Raw genomic sequence first — 17,837 nt, 5'->3', positions numbered from 1 at the left:
TGTGACCCTGGGAGCTTCTTCAGGAAGCTGCGGATCAATCCTGCAACCACTGCCTTTCCACAGGGCAAACAAAATAGAAGATGGACAAAGGAAAACAGGGCTTGACTAGAGGCTTCCTTGCGATATTAATTAATCCTGGTGAAGGCTGCTGGCTCAAACCACCCTCAATACAATTCACTTTGATAAACGAGTACCAGGACTTGTTCGAAAGCATAAAATAACAGAGAGCATGTTGCAGTGAGCTCCCGTGTACACTGTGTATCTAGAATGTACTGTGAAATGGACTCTCTTCTGCAGTGGTGCTGCTGGGGTCCCAAACGCCCCAGTGTTTTCACGTGTTTTAGGGAAATCTGTCAAACCTATGCTCAGCCATTGGCAGCAGCGGCAGAAGCACACAGCTTCTGATATGGGAATTCTTTGATCCCATCTATAACTGCGGAGATCCAACAGATATTCAACCAAAAGCTGTTTAACTTTGGGATCACTCGGCAAGGTGTGACAGGAAGAGGAAAAAAAAAAAAAAAAAAGACAAGAAAACCGCAAAGCCGGGGTCCGCCGGCGCCTGCCCCGGCCCGCGGTAACGGCGCGGCCACGACCACACGCGCCTTCCCCGCGCGGGGCCGCTGGCCCTTTAAATGCCGGCGGGCGGCCCGTGCCGCCGCTGGCTGGGAGACCCCGCGCCTCCAGTGAGAGGTGAAACCAAGATGGCGGCCGCGCAGTGACTGAGGCGGAGCCGGGGCCGGAGGGAGCCGGGCCGCATCAGCCGCTGCCGATCGCCCCCTCCCTCCGCAGGGCACAGCGTTTCTCTGGTGGACGGGCCGCCGAACGCCTGGAAGCGTAGCTACGTCGCAAGGCGCGCTGGGGAGTCGGGACTGAGCCGCCGCAGCACCGGGAGGAGGAGGAGGAGGAGGAGGAAGAAGAACATGGCGGCGGAGTCAGGCTGGGAGTGAAGCCGCCGCCTGCGACCGGAGCCCATGGGGAAGACGGGGCGCTGAGCTCGGCTGGCCGTTCACCCTGTCCCCGGACGGGCAGTATCTGCAGGCCCCGGGCAGCCCGGGCGGGAAGGAGGGCGGCTCCTTGGAGCCCCGCGCTGACGGACGGCGGAGCGAGGGGCTTCGGGCCTGGGCAGCTGCTGCACAATAGAGCCGGGCTACAGGCCGGGGCGAGCGGCCCCTCTCCCCCCTGCCTCCCTTCCTCTGATTCCCTCCGGCCTCACCAGCTTCCCCCCTGTTTTCCTCGGCAGGGCTCCGGCTTCTAGGAACGCTTGCTCCTGTCACGCTGGGCCGGCTGCAGTCCGCCGCCGCTTCCACTACCGTGGATCCCCTTCTCCTCCGGGATCCCTTCTTCACCGCCTCTCCTGCCTGCCCTTCACCCTGCAAAGAGCCTCTCACCTCTCTGCGGCTGTCCCTGCCTAGGCTTACTCGCCTTTTGTGCAGCGTCTGACTGTACCTGAAGGAGCAGCTCCCCTTTTCACGTCTTCACCTCTTGTTTCTCCCTCTTTCCCAATCCTGTTACCCTCGATAATGAGGATCCCGTTGGGACGCTGAAGAGCAGTAAGAAGAGCTTGCTTGGTGTGCCCGTGTGGGGCTGCTGCCTTCTTTCCCGCTCCCCTCCCCTGAGGGGAGCCTGGCCCCCGACCAGCCTTCTGCTCCTCCAGCGATTGCCGGCCAGAGTGGTGGCTGCGGTGTGGCAGGCGGCAGGATGACGGACACCCGGCGGAGGGTGAAGGTTTACACGCTAAATGAGGACCGCCAGTGGGATGATCGAGGCACAGGGCATGTGTCCTCTTGCTACGTGGAGAGGCTCAAGGGCATGTCCCTGCTAGTCAGGGCAGAGAGTGATGGTAAGTGTGTACGGCTGAAGGTACAGTCTTTCCTCGTCCTACCCAGAAAAGGAACTGGGTGTTGCTTTGTGTTGGTTGCGTTAATGTTTTGCTGCATAATTCAAATGGTATTCCTAAAAGCAAGTAAGCGCTAATCAGGGTTCATTCGTGCTAGGCCAAGTGAAAGAAACAGAAGATTGCCATCAAGTGCGAGCATAGTGGGCACTTAGTGAATACACAGTGTTGCATGCAAAATGCGTTCTCTCGTCGCAGATCTTGCATGCGTTTGGATATCTACTGGTCTGGTTTCAAAACTGATCACTGGATCTTTCTGGAAGCGATCCCCTCATGAAAGTTGTTCAAAACTTAGATTTTGGTTTTTAGTATTTGTTTTTAGAAGATCGTTGGATAGCTAACACCCTTCTGTTTCCACCTGCCCTTTTCTTTGGTAGCTTTTAGACTTATGTAAGACATTCTAACAGATATCAACGGTTTTCAAAGTACAGTTATGGTAATAAAGACAATACAATGGACAGAAAAGCATTTTCTGAGATGCCCTTTTTTTTTTTTAATGGAATGGGAGTACTCAGCCCTTCAGCAGTTCACGGTCTTCCTGAAAATAAATTTAAAATGATGGGTTATCAACTTCTTTCACGGTTTCTGAGAGCATGTGTCAGTAGTATACGTTAAGTAGTAATATCTAGCCCTGTAGCTACATGTTTGGGCTAGTCTTGACTATTGGTCAAGTGAGTTCGTGACTGCTGTGATCAGAGATTTTAAAATGTGTACTTCACAGTGTTAGCCTTGTACCATTCTGCTTTTAAAATCTGTCCGTGCATGACTTACTACTTCGTTAGATGTATTGCTACTGTATTTAGTGACTTGTAGATCTAGTTGTAGCTTTTGACTGTCAACAGACCTTGTAATTTTATTTATTAAGTTTTTTTATTGCAGGAAGTGGGATGAGAAGCAACTTGAGAATCATTAATCCTTACTTTTTGGGAAAGTTATGATAAACTGTACAATATGTAATCCCTACAGCAAAGATCATAAACTGATATGGAAGAATCAGTCATTTAAGGAGGATTTTGGTAATTGAGATTCTGATAAGCCCCCAGAGATATCTTGTAGTTTTTTGATTATACTTTGAAAGGTTAAACTGACACCTGATGTTTATTTATTTCACAGTGAGGAAGATGCATTTAAACCTTGAGCAGCCTCATATTGCAAGAGAAAACATTCAAAATGGAAACAGATTTAGTTTAATTTCAACATGAGGAGGGAATTAATAAAATTATCACTAAATTTTTTGGTTAATTTTTACAGTATGTTTTGTCGTAGATACTGTCCTGGCTGTTGGGGGCATGTTTAAAAACTGTTATGTCTCCTATATATTAAAATTTTTCTGTTTTTTTTTTTTTAATTATTTTTAGAAAAGAAATTGAAAGAACTGCAGTTCCTAACCTCCTTATGAAGAAATAGCTCATTAAAACTAAAGCCCATTTATTAACTTTCATTGGGATATATGTGGTTCAGACTGATTAGAGCCTGAGTTGGACTGTTGTTGCCAGCTCACTTGTAAATAAATGAATGTCTGTAAGAAGGAAGATACAAATTGGTATTAGAAACTAAAATTAAGTCATTGCTTTATCTTGCATAGCTGAGATACTCTAATCAAAGCAGGAACTGTCTCAAACTTACAAAAACACCAAATACACAGATATTTATTTGGTAGGATATACATTTTAGACCTCTGTCAGGCTGCATACTTTCTACTTCAAAGTATTGAATAATACACAGTTAAAATTCTTAATATAGTAGCTAGTATCAGTCCTGGGTAAATGTGCACTCTATTAATAGGCTAGTTTTTCTAACTTGCTTGTGTAGATACCTCATAAAATTTGATTTATATTTTGTTTACTCCCACTGTCTGTTGTTTGTGGGCTAATTTTGAAGGCAAATAGTCATTTTTACATGTGAGCAAATGATTTGGAAAAAGGTAATGCCATACCTCTGGTTTATATACTGTGCAATTTGTATTTCCTTGCATGCTTTTTTAAATAAATGAAATAGTTGACTGTGACTTTTAGCTTTTTTGCAGTTAACAAAGACCTACAAGTAGTATGAACTGAGTAGTAGAACTGACCTGTACACCATTTGTCTCCATGTTTCCATTGCATTCTTGTATTGTCTTTCTTTGTCAGCTCCTCCTCTTTGCACAATGAAACTTCTTCCTTCCTGCATTTCTAAACCAGCTTTTCCTAGCCTTTGAGCTGAGATTCATCCTGTGTACACTGGCATATTCTTACTGACTTACTCCAGGAAGCTGACAGAAAACCTTGGGATCTGCCTGAAGGTGAAGGCTCCATTTCCTGAGTAGGGGAGGTCCTGGGGATATGAGCAGTAGTTCTTTATGTGTGTGGGAAATTCCCACTCCTGTTAAAGGGCCAGTTTGACTATGCACACATCAACAGCAGAATTACCAGTGGTTTCTTGGGCTGACCATGTGGGCTAGCACATGGTTCAGTGTTTGGATTTTGCAGCTGTGACTTGTTGTAGTAGGCTGCTTTACAAGTGGTTGAGATTTTATAGTAGTCAGGGTGTACAGGTAAGGGAAGTACAATCAGTATGCCACATCCAGTGTAAGCTGTTCATTTGGAATTGGAGTAATAAGAATTGAGTAAGAGGGGTTTTTATCTGTAGAAGTGGTTTTTTTAACTTGTACTGGTGTTTAACACAATCATAAAATAAAATAATTGAGAATAAATGAGTGAGTTGTTTTGCTGGCTGCATGTCTAATGTTGCCAGGAACTAAACTGTTAAGAGTCATTGCAGACAATCTGGAATAATCAATTTTAGAACAGAAATACTGCTTTCATACCAGGTATATTACACTTTGAAGCATGAAACTGTAATTTTTTTACACTATAATAGCTATTCACTTTTTATTTAAAACCCTGAAAAGTTTCTCTGTGTGATTCCTAGTTGTAATGAATTCTACTTGAATTGCAGCAGAGCAAGAGTGAAATATTTTCTTAGAAATTATTACCTACCATGTGAGTCTGTGTGTAATCAGAAGTTTTTGATTTCTTACCCATTTATGACATGGTGTTTTAAGCTACTGTGGCCTACCTTATTCTTAAAATGTCTTTGTGCTTCTTGGGGTTTACTGCATGGTTTTAGATCACCTTGTTTTCATTCTGAGCCCAGATGACTGAAGTGACCTCTAAAGTGAACATTTCTTTCCAGTAATTTTCCAGTAATTTGTGTTAATTTGAAAGCTTAAACCTTTAATTAAAACTTACTGGTCCTGTATCTAAAGTTTTTGACAAGTGAAAGTTAACCCCTCCGTTGCAGGCCGTATTTGTGAGCTCTCATTTTCATTCAGAAGTTGTCATTTGCTGCTTATTAAGTCTGTATGTTAATGACTTCTGCCACAGGGCAAGCACCTATCCTTGGTGTTTCTGTAGTGCAGGTATCAGTAAACCTGTACAACTGGCAGGCTTAGGTGAAACTTGGCTTAAGTTTTTTTTACCTTGTGTAAACTCAAGGGACTAATTTTATTGACTTGTTTTTAGGTAAGCAACACAGTATTTATTTTAGATCAAAATGAAAAAAAGCATGGGGGAAGATGACTTGGGGTTTTTTTGTTTCTTTTCTCCCCTTTCCTTAATATTTGGGTTTGTCCCTCCAGAAGTGTCTTAGACTCAGGAATATTCACTTGGAATTGTAGAACACTTTCTTGGGCCTCAGTTTGAGCTGTTTCTTGAGTTTCTGAGGATTAGTTTCTGTGATTGGGTTGCAGCAGAACTGATTGCAGAACTTAAACCTCTGTGTGCATCTTGCAAGAAGCAGCTCTTGAACTGAAACTTTCATTTAAATGTAAACATGTTTATACTGGTGAGGGGTGACGAGAAGCACTTTTTTTTTCTGCTTTTGAGGAAGACTCCATGTAACAGTTTGGTGGGAGAGCAGCAGTGTGCCATATTAACTGGTCTCTTCCGTTTGCATGTTTGTAAACAAAGCTGCAAATTTGCTGTTTAAGACTGTTGAATTGGGATATTTGATGTCTCTAAATATAATTGAAAATAGCATTGAATATCTGTATGTAATAATCTCTTTTGAGCAAGTCTTTCCCTATACACACATTCCTTCTGCAGCACAGAATGGTGTTTTCTACTAACAAAACCCCCAGCTGTGCTGTATTGCATTACAGTGACAGGTAATAGAATTCTGCAAGTCAGCTTTCTTCTTTATAGGTGGTTTCAGATTTTTTTTTTTGGCTTCAGTATTTTGCAGTTACCTTTATAAACTAATTCACGGCTGTAATTTAAAAAATAAAAAAAAACTAGATCTGCATCATTTTGGAGCATTTACTAAAAACACAGTGTGCATTAAGGTGAGTTTTCAGCTCTTACCTAACTTTGAATAGAATTATTGGGTCAATGAAGATGAAATTTTGTGGGTGTATTTTTATGTTGGTGTATTTAGACTGGATAGTCTTAACATTTTCTAGGATAGTACAAATGGAAAAATGCCTACATAGAAAGTAATACTTGTGATAAAAACTTCTCAAACAAGTGATAATGACTTTGAATGGAAGTTTGTGGTGTTATATTTCTGTAAACTTTTTCTGAAGAATATATCTGTGTTTCAGCCATCTGTTACTGCTGCCTAATTTCAACGTGCAAGTAACAAAGACTTAACATTGCTATTACCAGGAGGGGCCTGATCCTGTAAAATTTAGTATATGAAATAAACTCACTGAATTAACTAGTAGATTAATCACTGATCTTTGACTTGTTGAACCCTTTTTGGGGAAATTATTGCACAAATGGAGCATCATATTCTCCAGAAGGATAGATTTGGAGTAGTTATTAGTTATAGAGCACAATTTAACTTTCAGTATGTTTCTATCACCAGATCAATATTATTCTTACTGTCCAAAATTGTGAGGAATGAGTTGAATCATGTGGTAGTGAGAAGCAATTCAATCCTTAAAAAGCTTGATTTGTCTTTTTTGCAAGCATCGGGCTTAGGAGAGAAGAAGAAATGCTCTTTTTTGATAAGTCTAGTAAAGAAGTGATTCTCTATGGTCTGCTTCTAGCTTAGAAAATGAAGTGTCTGCATTCAATTGCTTTCAATTTTTTAAAATAGTATTTTGTCAAACATGACATTTAAGTTATGTATGATATTATTCTAATGTTGGAATTTAGATCTGTGTTCAGCCATTAAAATATGGTGTTGAACTTTTGATTCCTGGAAGATTCTACGTCATACTTGCTGGTGTTAAATATTTCTAGACAGTAAAGTAAAGACTTTCTAGAAGTTTGTCTCCCACTTTAAATAATATTCTAAGTCTTCATGTAGTAGAAGCTGGGACTTCGAAAGCATGACTGACTCTGTGTGTCTGATGATTGTAAAAAGGAAATGCTGGGTTTAGATATTCTTTAGGCAAACCCTAAATTCAAAGCTCGAGACTATGGCCAAAGTTTGAGCAATTTATTGGATCCATCTGTAAACCTCCCCTTAGATGTTTTCCTTCTCTGTCCTGCTCTATGGTTTGTGATTGTTTTTTTTCTTTAGTTATGCACTTTACACTTAAGCAAATAAGCTGTTTTGGTAACAGAGCTGATGTGTGTCCGAAAACTGGAAAAACTAAGAAAAACTGAATAGCATATTTGGGCTTGAGGCAAGAGAGCTTTTCCTGTGTGTCTTGTTTTCCCTTGAAAGGGTATTTATTTCAGTTTTGTTGTTGAGTTGTATTGGGTGTGTAAACAGCTTTTACTCCAAGAGCAGTTGAGACAGGGTCATAGCTTCTCAAGCCAACTTCTTTAGTGAAAGTTGCCTCTTGTAGAGCAACAGACTTAGAAATTGGGAACAAGCAGCCTTCACAGGTACATTAATTTGAGAAAAGTACTTAATTGTATCTGATGATCACATACATAGTAAGTTAGTGGATATAAAAATCATTGGTAAAGCTTGTAAATTCGTCAGGTGGTAACCTTTCTTATCAGACAGCAGAATGTTCTGATAGTTCTGTAATTCTTTAATGATACACCAGTCTTGATACAAAGCAAGCGAAGTTCTGTGATCAGGTTCTTCCGTCTCTTCTTCACATGCCCCAGCCTAACATCTTCATCAGTGTCAGACAGAGGGATCGCATGCCCCCTCAGCAGTTCTGCAGGTGGCACCAAGCTGCAGTGGTGTGGTTGACATGCATGAGGGATAGGACACCATCCACATGGACCTGCACGAGCCCTGAGAAGTGTGTGAACCTCAGGAGGTGCAAGGTGCTGCACCTGGGTCAGGGCAGGCCCCCGATATCAGTCCAGGCTAGGGAATGAACAGATGGAGAGCAGCCCATATTTTAGTAATATATTTGTCTTAGAACTATAGTGATGGAACTGAGATGTTAACACTTTTCTTAAAGTTTGGCCATTTCTTAAAGCCTCAATTTAACCAGGTAAGTAAATGGAGAAATGCCACTTTAAAGGGGTGCTTGCAGCCTTACATTTTAATTATATGATTGACAGTGCAAGTTAATTTATCAGTATTTCTTTGTGTAAGCTGAGTGAAGCTCTGCAGATAGGTAAGTTTAAGTCATGCACTGGCACTAGTGCAGCTGAGTAGCAAGGTTGATGAGGGAGGTGATTGGTCCAAGAATAAAATCTGTTTAAAAGTTGTTTTTGCATAGATCAACACTTTGGATTGTTTAAATGTGACACAAGAATGCTAACATGCAAAAGCAAGGGAAAGAAGACACAGACATGAGAATGGAATTGCTGTTCTGTGTCTTAAATCAGTAAAACCTGCTGTGAAACCATTGTTCCTGAGTTTGTGTGAAGTTTTCTGGTATTAGCAGTCACAGTGGTTACTGTTCTAAGCATTAGTTTCTAGATATGCTTCCCAGTAAAACAAGAGTTTTAGCTAACCTTTAAGAACAAATGCCCCACAATTAGAATTTTCACACAAAACAACCGTAAGTAATCTCTGGAATGCAGTTGTGATCTTTTTGGTGTGCTGACTTGCAGACTTCATCATGTCTAAAAAATTTTCTGTAAAAAATTCATTACTCAGAAAAAGAAAGGTTTAAAATTCAGTCCTCAGAGCTTTATTCTGTACTGTGTGAACAGTATCTCTTCAGGGTTAAGATAGTTATTGTTGCTCACGGAAAGAGTGATCAGAAAATTCATGTGGAGGGTAAAATTTTAGCACACATATAAATAAGTGGAACTTTTTTTTTCTAGGCTCTCTTCTTTTGGAGTCCAAAATTAATCCGAACACTGCGTACCAGAAGCAACAGGTAAACATACTTTTCTTTTCCTTATGTTTAAAGGCAGGGTCTTTAATGGTATACAACCAACAGTGTAGCAATACAGTAATTTTTTTGCCTCTTGCAAATTATATTTTATGTTCTTGTGCCAGAAATAGGCAAAGTAGTTTGCACCATTTTTGTGCATTACATGGTCGTGTGTTATTTCTCTGCATTTTTGGTGAAGTTATACAGATAAATTGCACTCTGTTTTGCACCAGAAATTGCTTTGGGAGAGACAGTCAAAACGTAGTTGGGAAAATCACAAAGTAGCTGAGGTTCCTGAGAGTTGTAGTATCTGAAACTTAGTATCATCTGGCTTTTTTCTTCTTTACATTTCAGATGCTTTAACTTTAAATGTATTTTTGTTCAGGGAAAGACTAGAAGGCTTTGAAGTTATTTACATGTTTGCCTTTGTTTGTCTTTTACTTAGAAGGTGGGTATGGATTACTATTGCTCCAAAGCATTCTGTGCTCATAAAAGCACCTTCTCACCTTTAGTTTGCACATTGCTTCGATTATTTAAACCATACATTGTGAGCCCCTAAAGAATGCTCCTGAGATGAATGAGAACTGTGTAGACTTTGTACTTTACTTGCTGTGCTTGTTTCATGGATGTTGGGAATTGCCTTTGCAGGTTTAAAAATGCTGAACCAGATTGTATTTTGTTGCCTGTTTGGTCAGCTCAGGCGTGTTAAAATCTTGTCAAGTACAGTTAATGTATTAAAACACTCTTCAGTCTTTCACCTTTAATAGTTTATCACAGGCATGGACATACTGTTGTTTTGTTCACAGGCAGTCCCAGTAGTTGTGTCACTGCGGCTGTTTGTAGAATTGTATTTTGAACTGAATGGGGAGAACCAGTATGGGCTAAAAATAGCCTTTCTTGAGAAATTTTACCTGTATCTGTCTCTTGATACATTCACAGTGCACTGTATAAGCAGTTGATACTGAGCAACTGATAAGGGCAGTGTGGGTCTGGAGGGTCAATTCCAGGGAGTAAGGACAAGACCAGCGAAAATGCTAAGCAGACTTAAGTTTTAGCTGTAATCCTGACTAGCTTGAGGTCATGGTTCTGTGATAAACTTGAGCTTTAAAACTCCTGAAGTGACACTGAATATTTCACAGCTCTATGGCATAAAGTGCTGATCTGGTGTAAGCTTGCTTTGCTGGCTTAAATCGGTTAAGAGAGCACTGAGGGGTGAGTTTTGTACCAATAGACTTTGTGCCACATCAGACATGAAACCTACTTCAAGGAGGCATAAAATTGCAGGATTGGAGCAAACCAGCAGATGTGCCAGTCAGTATAACAGCATTTCGGGCTCCAGGTCAGACATACATTGTAATCTAGTGTTGCATTAATTGTAGTGGTCATTGTGAAAACATGGTTAGAGAAGTAAAAATAATTAACATGAATCTCATCAGAGCAGCTCTGTACATTCTCTGTGCTGGGGAAGGAAAAGTGCTGTTTATAAAGCTTTCAAATGCTGCATAGACAGAAATTTATATTTGCAGATGGATTGTTCATATTTAACCAAACCAGTTTCTAATATAAATTGAATATGAGGCTCCACTCTGAGCCTTAGAAATCCCAAATGTTTCTTGGTGTGTGTATTAAATCTGCTCTGTAGCCTGTTTTCTTTCATGTGAGGCCTACTTATCCTTTCCCTTAGTAAAAGGCAAGTTCAGAGTTTAAACCTGATTCTATATGAGCTAAGCTTGGAGCTTAGCAGCTGAAGGAATAGGTTTTTTTCCAGCTCTGCTCCTAGAACTCTGAACAGCTTAAACTTACTAAACCACAATAAATCAGCTTGGTACTTTAAATCCTTTTTCAAAAACTGGTAACTATCTTTGCTGGCAGAACTTTCAAACTACCTTACACAAGATCCATTGTGGAACTGAGATGGAAGAGTGAGTGAGATCTTTCTTTTTGACTGCAGAAGGTCACTTGAATCACCTCGCCACTAGTCAAATTGCAGCCCGAAATAAAAGACTTGCTTTTGAGCTTGCCTGCTGTTGTTAGTTGCACACAGATAATTTCAAGAAAAATCTCCGAGAAATCTAGGGCTTTAAACTTCAAAGTCGCTGTGTAGTGTTGTGATCTTACCAGGCTTTTATCTCAGAATTTTGTTGTGAGGATGAACCTATTTTAAGAGGTACATCGCAGTATCCATTTCTACTGTGAACACAGCATGCAGCTTGTGGACACTTTGAATATCTAATGGAATAAATGGATGGGTTCTGACTTTTGTCTGGGCTGACATGAGGTTTGTGAGAAGAAACAGTCTTATTGGGCTGACTGAAGCAATCTGTGGTTGGAAGCAAGGAGAGATAATGTGTACCAAGCTCTTGGGGAACCTTGCTGTGCCTGTTGCTTTGGATCCTTCAACAAAAGAAGCCTATAGATACCTTTGTGATAAGCAGTGAAGTCCTTCCACTGGTGTAAGAACCTTCTGCCTATGCTGATCTGTTAGTGCTAGTGTGAAGTAGATTGTCTTGTTAATTGTTGATATCACAAATTATGCAATCTCATGGTTTACATATGTGTGTTTCAATAACTGCATAGCTTAGATAATTATTTATCAAAATACTAGTGCGAAGACCTGAGGACAAGTTTGTCTTGCTGCCTCTGTTCTCTTGGAAACTAAAGCCAACAAAACCAACCAAACCCCCCTCCAAAAAAAACCCAACAAAAACTATACCTGTGAAGCTGAGCTTGTTAGTATGATTTTTGTCCCAATTGTCTGCTTTATGTTGGTGTTGAGTGTTGAAAGCAGTGACTTCCCTTTGTGGTGGTAAATACAACTTTCTGCCTTTGGAGAGGAAGATTACTTGGGAGATCTTGAGTCCTGCTCAGGGACTCATTTTTCATACGTCGGCCTGAGATACTTTTAGTTTGCACAGTCTACTTCTCAGTCTTCCCAGACTTACCTGCCATCTGGAGGTTTGAAATAATTCATTAAAGCATGAAATTCACAGACAGTCTTTTGACTACCTTTTCAGTAGTCTAATTAATTAGTCTGTCACAATGAAGAGTTGTTTTCTGCTATGTTCAAAAAGAAACATAGGTCTATATATCTGATTCTGCAACATAGAATTGCTACCAGTGGAAGTTCATTGGTGCTCTGAATCATGCAGTTTCTGGCATCAGGGCTCATCACTGTTTATACTAGAACTAGAAAAAAGTAAGCTGTATGAGGAAAACAAGCTGGAAAGAAAACAACTTGAGAAACTAATGTCCTGTGGCTCAAAAAAAGGACTTAATATTTCTTAAGTTAAAGTACTATTTGTAGGCAGAAACTTCTTCAGAAAAAGCAAAATTTGCAGAGTGAAGTAACATGAGCACCTGATTTGTATTCTTGTTTACAGCTCTGTGTTAAGTTTTTTGGCATTTTTATTTTAAAATGTTACAGTAATGGTCCTGTAACTTTACCAGGGAATATTACTGGATTTAATTACTGGGTAAGTAGTAGCATTCACCTGTTGTGACAAATTCTCTGTGTGTGGAGACACAAGGCTTGACTCCATTTCAGAAGGCTGATTTATTATGTTATATATTACACTAAAATGCTACATTAAAACTATACTAAAAGAACAGAGAGAAAAGAAAGATCAGAAGGCTACAAAGAACAGGAATAGAATAGAATGCATAACGAAATCCTGTGACTGCTCACAGCCTCGGCACAGGTGGCTGTGATTGGTCATCAATTGAAAACAATCGACATGGAGCAGTGGAAGATGCACCTGTTGCATTCCACAGCATCAGATAGTTATTGTTTACATTTCTTTCCTCAGGCTCCCAGCTCCTCAGTAGGGAAAAAAATCCTAGGAAAGGATTTTTAATAAAATATTGTAGCTACATTCACCTTAAAAGCAAATTTTGCTTAGTAAGTGGAATTTAATTATACAAAGCATTGCTGGGTCACACATGGAATACTTAGGTTTTTTTCTTGTTGTTGGTTATTTTCTTAATATTCTAGTAAAGGTAGAAGATATTTAATTGTGGGTTGGGGGGATTAAGGCATTGAAATTTCAGAATGTTAATGACAAAGATGCTGTTTTTTAAAGAAGTGATCCTTATACAGAAAAATGAATAATTGCACCAGTATATTAGGACAACACTATTTCCTACACCAGCCCTAAATGATTAAAAGCCCCTCTATACACATAGCATTTACCTAGGGAGAAACCTGATACAGATGTGGATGGGGTAGAGCTTTTTGGTATATGTTTGCAGTGCTTTAAAAATAGAACAGTAAAGACTTGTATCCTCAGCTTTTTAGATGCATCCATGTGCATCTTGTAATAGAGTGATGAAGTATGTATTGCATCCCTTTCTGTGCCTGATACAAAGACTTGAGTTATTTACAGCTTCCGCTTACAGAGTCTTGCCTCTGCCCTAGAGGTGTCTTGTGTCCTTTGCTTTTGCAGTCTCTTTTCAAGTTCCTCACAAGAATAAAAAGCTAAAATTCATCCAGAGTACTGTCTACTAGCTATGTATCATGAAGGTGGCCATTCTTGAATAAAGGAGAGCAGACTTATTAATAAAAAAGCCACGTTTTGAAACTATCCAAAAGGGCACTGACTGAATGCTCAGAGAAGATGAACTTCGCACCTTTGCTGTCATGACAAGCAAGCCAACAGTGAAACTATTACAATAAAATTTGTGCATATTGTAGCTAAAATAGTAGTAAGGAAGAGTGTGTGGCTTTGTGGGGTGAGGGGATAAACAAGGGGAAGGGTGGGCTGCTCTTGGGTTTGGGGTGGGGTTCATTTATTTTAAATTAACATAGGTTTCTTTTCCTTCATTTCTGTTTTCCTGTGTATTTTGATTTTTCTGCTTTTGCTGAATTTCCTGGCTTAGGGACAAATTTGGGAAAAAACTTCCAAAGGGGTCCTTCTAGAAAGCAGATTCAAGCAGCCTCTCCCCCAGCTGATTTGGGAAAAGATTTCCTAGGTGAAAAGTGGGGGAAAAACCATTTATTTAACAAGCAAAGTATTCACAAGCATAAAAAATGAATAATATTAAACAATAAAACCCCTCGCTCTTCTGCAGAGACGGCTTCTACAAAGCAGATTCAAGCAGCCCCTCCCCCAGCTGATTTGGGAAAAGATTTCCTTGGTGAAAAGTGGGGGAAGAACCATTTATTTAACAAGCAAAGTATTCACAAGCATAAAAAATGAATAATATTAAACAATAAAACCCCTCGCTCTTCTGCAGAGACGGCAAATTCAGGAAGTCCTTGTCGTGGGGTGTAGCTTGGCTTGCTCAGTCTCTTATCAGTCCCTCCTGTGCAGGGAAATGCCGCGGCCTGGGCCACAGGTGTGAGCTCACGGTGTTCTTCTGGGTTTTCAGTCCAGAACAGGGCTGAGCAGTTCCAAGAAAAAGAAAGGCCACAGTCTGGGGAACATCTCAGCCTCAGCTAGCTAAAAACTAACTGAAAAGCAAAAGAGAGTTCTCTGCTACTTCTCTGTGCTGCAGGCACGGCCTGGGCCCCAGCGGGCCACAGGTGTGAGCTCATGGTGTTCTTCTGGGTTTTCAGTCCAGAACAGGGCTGAGCAGTTCCAAGAAAAAGAAAGGCCACGTCTGGGGAACATCTCAGCCTCAGCTAGCTAAAAACTAACTGAAAAGCAAAAGAGAGTTCTCTGCTACTTCTCTGTGCTGCAGGCAACAGAGTCTGTGAGAGAGAAAAGCTGAAGCTCTTACGTCTGTTTTGAATACAGCCACCTCAGACATTCCACCGCTGCTTCTTCTTCCCCCCCTTCACTCTCAGATCTAGTTTAGGGGTGCAAAACTTAATTCTGGGTTAAACAGACAAATGAGGATATAATTCAGCATTATAAAGTCACCCCAGGACACTGAGTATGGCCAGTTAAGTCCAGTTTCTGCTGCAGAACTAATAAACTGATTTTATTCCGTGTGATTCATGGGAATACAGCTATGAAATCACTAACTGAAACGTTGTGTATGACTGTTGAGCTTTCACAGAAGCTAGTAGAACACATTCTGAGTATGCCTTTGACATGCTAATGAGTTTTTTGAATAAATTGTTAGCACATCCAGAAAACCAGATTCTAGGTGAAAAAGTGCGTGAAACCAAATGCAGAATTGAGACTTTATATTACATTACTTGGGTGGGTTCTTTTAGCTTGAAGGGGGTGCAAAACTTAATTCTGGGTTAAACAGACAAATGAGGATACAATTCAGCATCATAAAGTCACCCCAGGACACTGAGTATGGCCAGTTAAGTCCAGTTTCTGCTGCAGAACTAATAAACTGATTTTATTCCGTGTGATTAATGGGAATACAGCTATGAAATCACTAACTGAAACATTGTATATGACTGTTGAGCTTTCACAGAAGCTAGTAGAACACATTCTGAGTATGCCTTTGACATGCTAATGAGTTTTTTGAATAAATTGTTAGCACATCCAGATAACCAAATTCTAGGTGAAAAAGTGCATGAAACCAAATGCAGATTTGAAACTTTATATTACATTACTTGGGTGGGTTCTTTTAGCTTGAAGATTCTGCCACGACCTACCACACTAACTCTAACTTTAAAAGTCTGGGTAGTACACATAATTTATTTCATAAAGGGAAACCTGAAATTATGAAGCTGTACTTTTGATTGGAAGTATTTAGATAGCAAGATGCTGAAGGGTGGGTTGGCATGTCCAGGGAAGTGTCTGTGACTAAACAATCTAAGAAATTAGATGCGGCACTAGCAATCAGGCAGTCCAAGAGGGGAAGAGACAGCCTGGCTGTGTTGAACCTTGTGTGGGCCAGGAAAGTGTCATAAGCCTGAACCATGTGAGGGCTAGTAGGAAGAGATTAATTTGCTTTTTAAGGCTGAAAGCAATAATTTATGAAATACTTAGTGAATTTAGGGCATCACTACTTCTTGAGTGTAGATTAAATCTCATAGAGCTGCAAAGAGAATGTTTTGGAGCTATGGAGAAGACCTGTCCCTGGACACAAACAGTAGTGAGAGTCCATTGTCAAACAGTGGCAGTTTTGTTAATTTAATCATAGCAGAGTCAAATCCTGAATACTAGTTGCTCTGAAATTTTCATGATGAAATCCCAGAGCTTGCTTTGGAGATTTGTGTGAGTGCTGTACAAGACACCTACTAATAAGCTTTCTAATAGTTAATTAAAACTGATTTAATGTCTAGTAAAAGTTGACCTTCAGTGAGTGCTGTGGCAAGAACTTTAGACTGATAGTATGTATAAAGAACTTTTTACTCTTGAGGTAAGTCAGAAGCCTTTTAGCAATAGTTTCAAAAAAATAAAAAGTCATAGGGTAAATAGTAAACCCTGTCTTTCTTCAGTGCAATTGCCACTGTTTCCTGGGTTAAACTATTGCAGGTTAGCTTCTGTGGCATGATGTCTTAGATAAAACTGTAGCCCACAGCAGTGCCTCTGCAGAACCTCTGACTAACCAGAACTTGCTTCATTGTGGGCTTGATGCAGCCAGCAGAGAGAAGCAGCACAATTGTGTTCTCAATTTTTGCCTCGGGCTGTGCCCTTACAAGAAGCAGAGTGTACAAAGCTATCCTCCACCTACAGAAATGATTGTTACCTCTTTATGGGAATGTTAAGTACATAGATCTCCTAAAAGGAGGCCATACTCAGAACTTCTGGTTAAATTTTAAAATTTCCCATTTTATGTGCATAGTCATAATGGCCACTATTGTAAGAGGCAACAAATTCATGTAAATGGTCCTATGGAGACAGCAGATTTTGTCTAGGCTAAGATAGTGATGACATCTCCAACTGGCACTATTGCCAAGATATTTTTTTTGCAAAGCAGCAAATGATTTTTCAATCTTTGAGTAAGTTCATGAACTGTACATAAATAGCTCTTGAATATCACCCTATTTAAAAAAGATCTTGCCAAGAACTGTGATGCATCTTGAAAATACAAGGAGCTAGAATGCTGAGGTTGTCACAGAGAACTCAGTATAAGATCCTTCAATAATAAAACCTTTGTCCAGGTTTATGGCAGGTGACACAGTGTAGCTATGATTTAATACGGCTGTTTAATATTTTAATTCTTTACAAAGAACAAGATAAGAGAAATTTTAAGACGTTTTAATTATCCCATCCAGTTCCTTGTGTGTAGATGTGTGTAGATGCTAGTATTTTTATATGAAATGCAACAACAGAGGATGTGTCTTTGCCCTGTCGGAGCCAGAAATCCTATTGTGAATCAAATGAAATTGAAGATTTTGTGCTCATCAAGATGTAATGTGCAAGACTTATCTCCTTACCTCTCTAACCAATAGCCACTATTACTAAGCATATTTATCCTTACTTCTGTTTTCTCTTTGAATGGAGGAGGCAGTATTAAGACTTTTCAGTTGCTTTCTGGTAGTTTCAAGAAGTGATATTTGACATTTGGATGCAACAGATACTCCAGTTGCCTAGCTGAGAGATCCAGAGTAGTTAGTGGACTCAACTTACACTGAGGAAATGTCAGATCAACTATGTACAAAGATTTCTTTCAATAAAATAAACAGAAAGTAGACTGTTATTGATGTGTTCTTTTATCCTTAACTCCATCTAGAATTTCCTTCAGTCATTTCTTCATACATGTCTAAGACTTGTACTGTTCTTTTTTATGGTTATAAGCTTTGTAGGATTAACAAAATGAAGTTATAGTCACAATTGTCTGTATTTAACAGTGAATTTAAGT

At 40.0% G+C, this 17,837-nt stretch overlaps 1 protein-coding gene across 1 annotated transcript in view; it reads left to right on the top strand.

Moving 5' to 3' along the window:
• The first annotated feature begins 680 nt into the window (after positions 1-680).
• PPP4R3A (protein phosphatase 4 regulatory subunit 3A) overlaps positions 681-17,837 on the top strand; it is a 42,937-nt gene continuing 25,780 nt past the window's right edge. The window contains exons 1-2 of the mRNA XM_041471863.1: positions 681-1,843; positions 9,073-9,128. Of these exons, the coding sequence (XP_041327797.1) occupies positions 1,702-1,843; positions 9,073-9,128 (198 nt within the window). The 5' untranslated portion in view covers positions 681-1,701. The remainder of the gene's footprint in view (positions 1,844-9,072; positions 9,129-17,837) is intronic.

The sequence above is a fragment of the Pyrgilauda ruficollis genome, unplaced genomic scaffold (assembly GCF_017590135.1).
Source record: "Pyrgilauda ruficollis isolate IOZ18807 unplaced genomic scaffold, ASM1759013v1 scaffold28, whole genome shotgun sequence".
Taxonomy (NCBI): Eukaryota; Metazoa; Chordata; class Aves; order Passeriformes; family Passeridae; genus Pyrgilauda; species Pyrgilauda ruficollis.
Note: the sequence above shows the minus strand (reverse complement) of the source record. Positions and strands in the feature narration are given on the sequence as shown.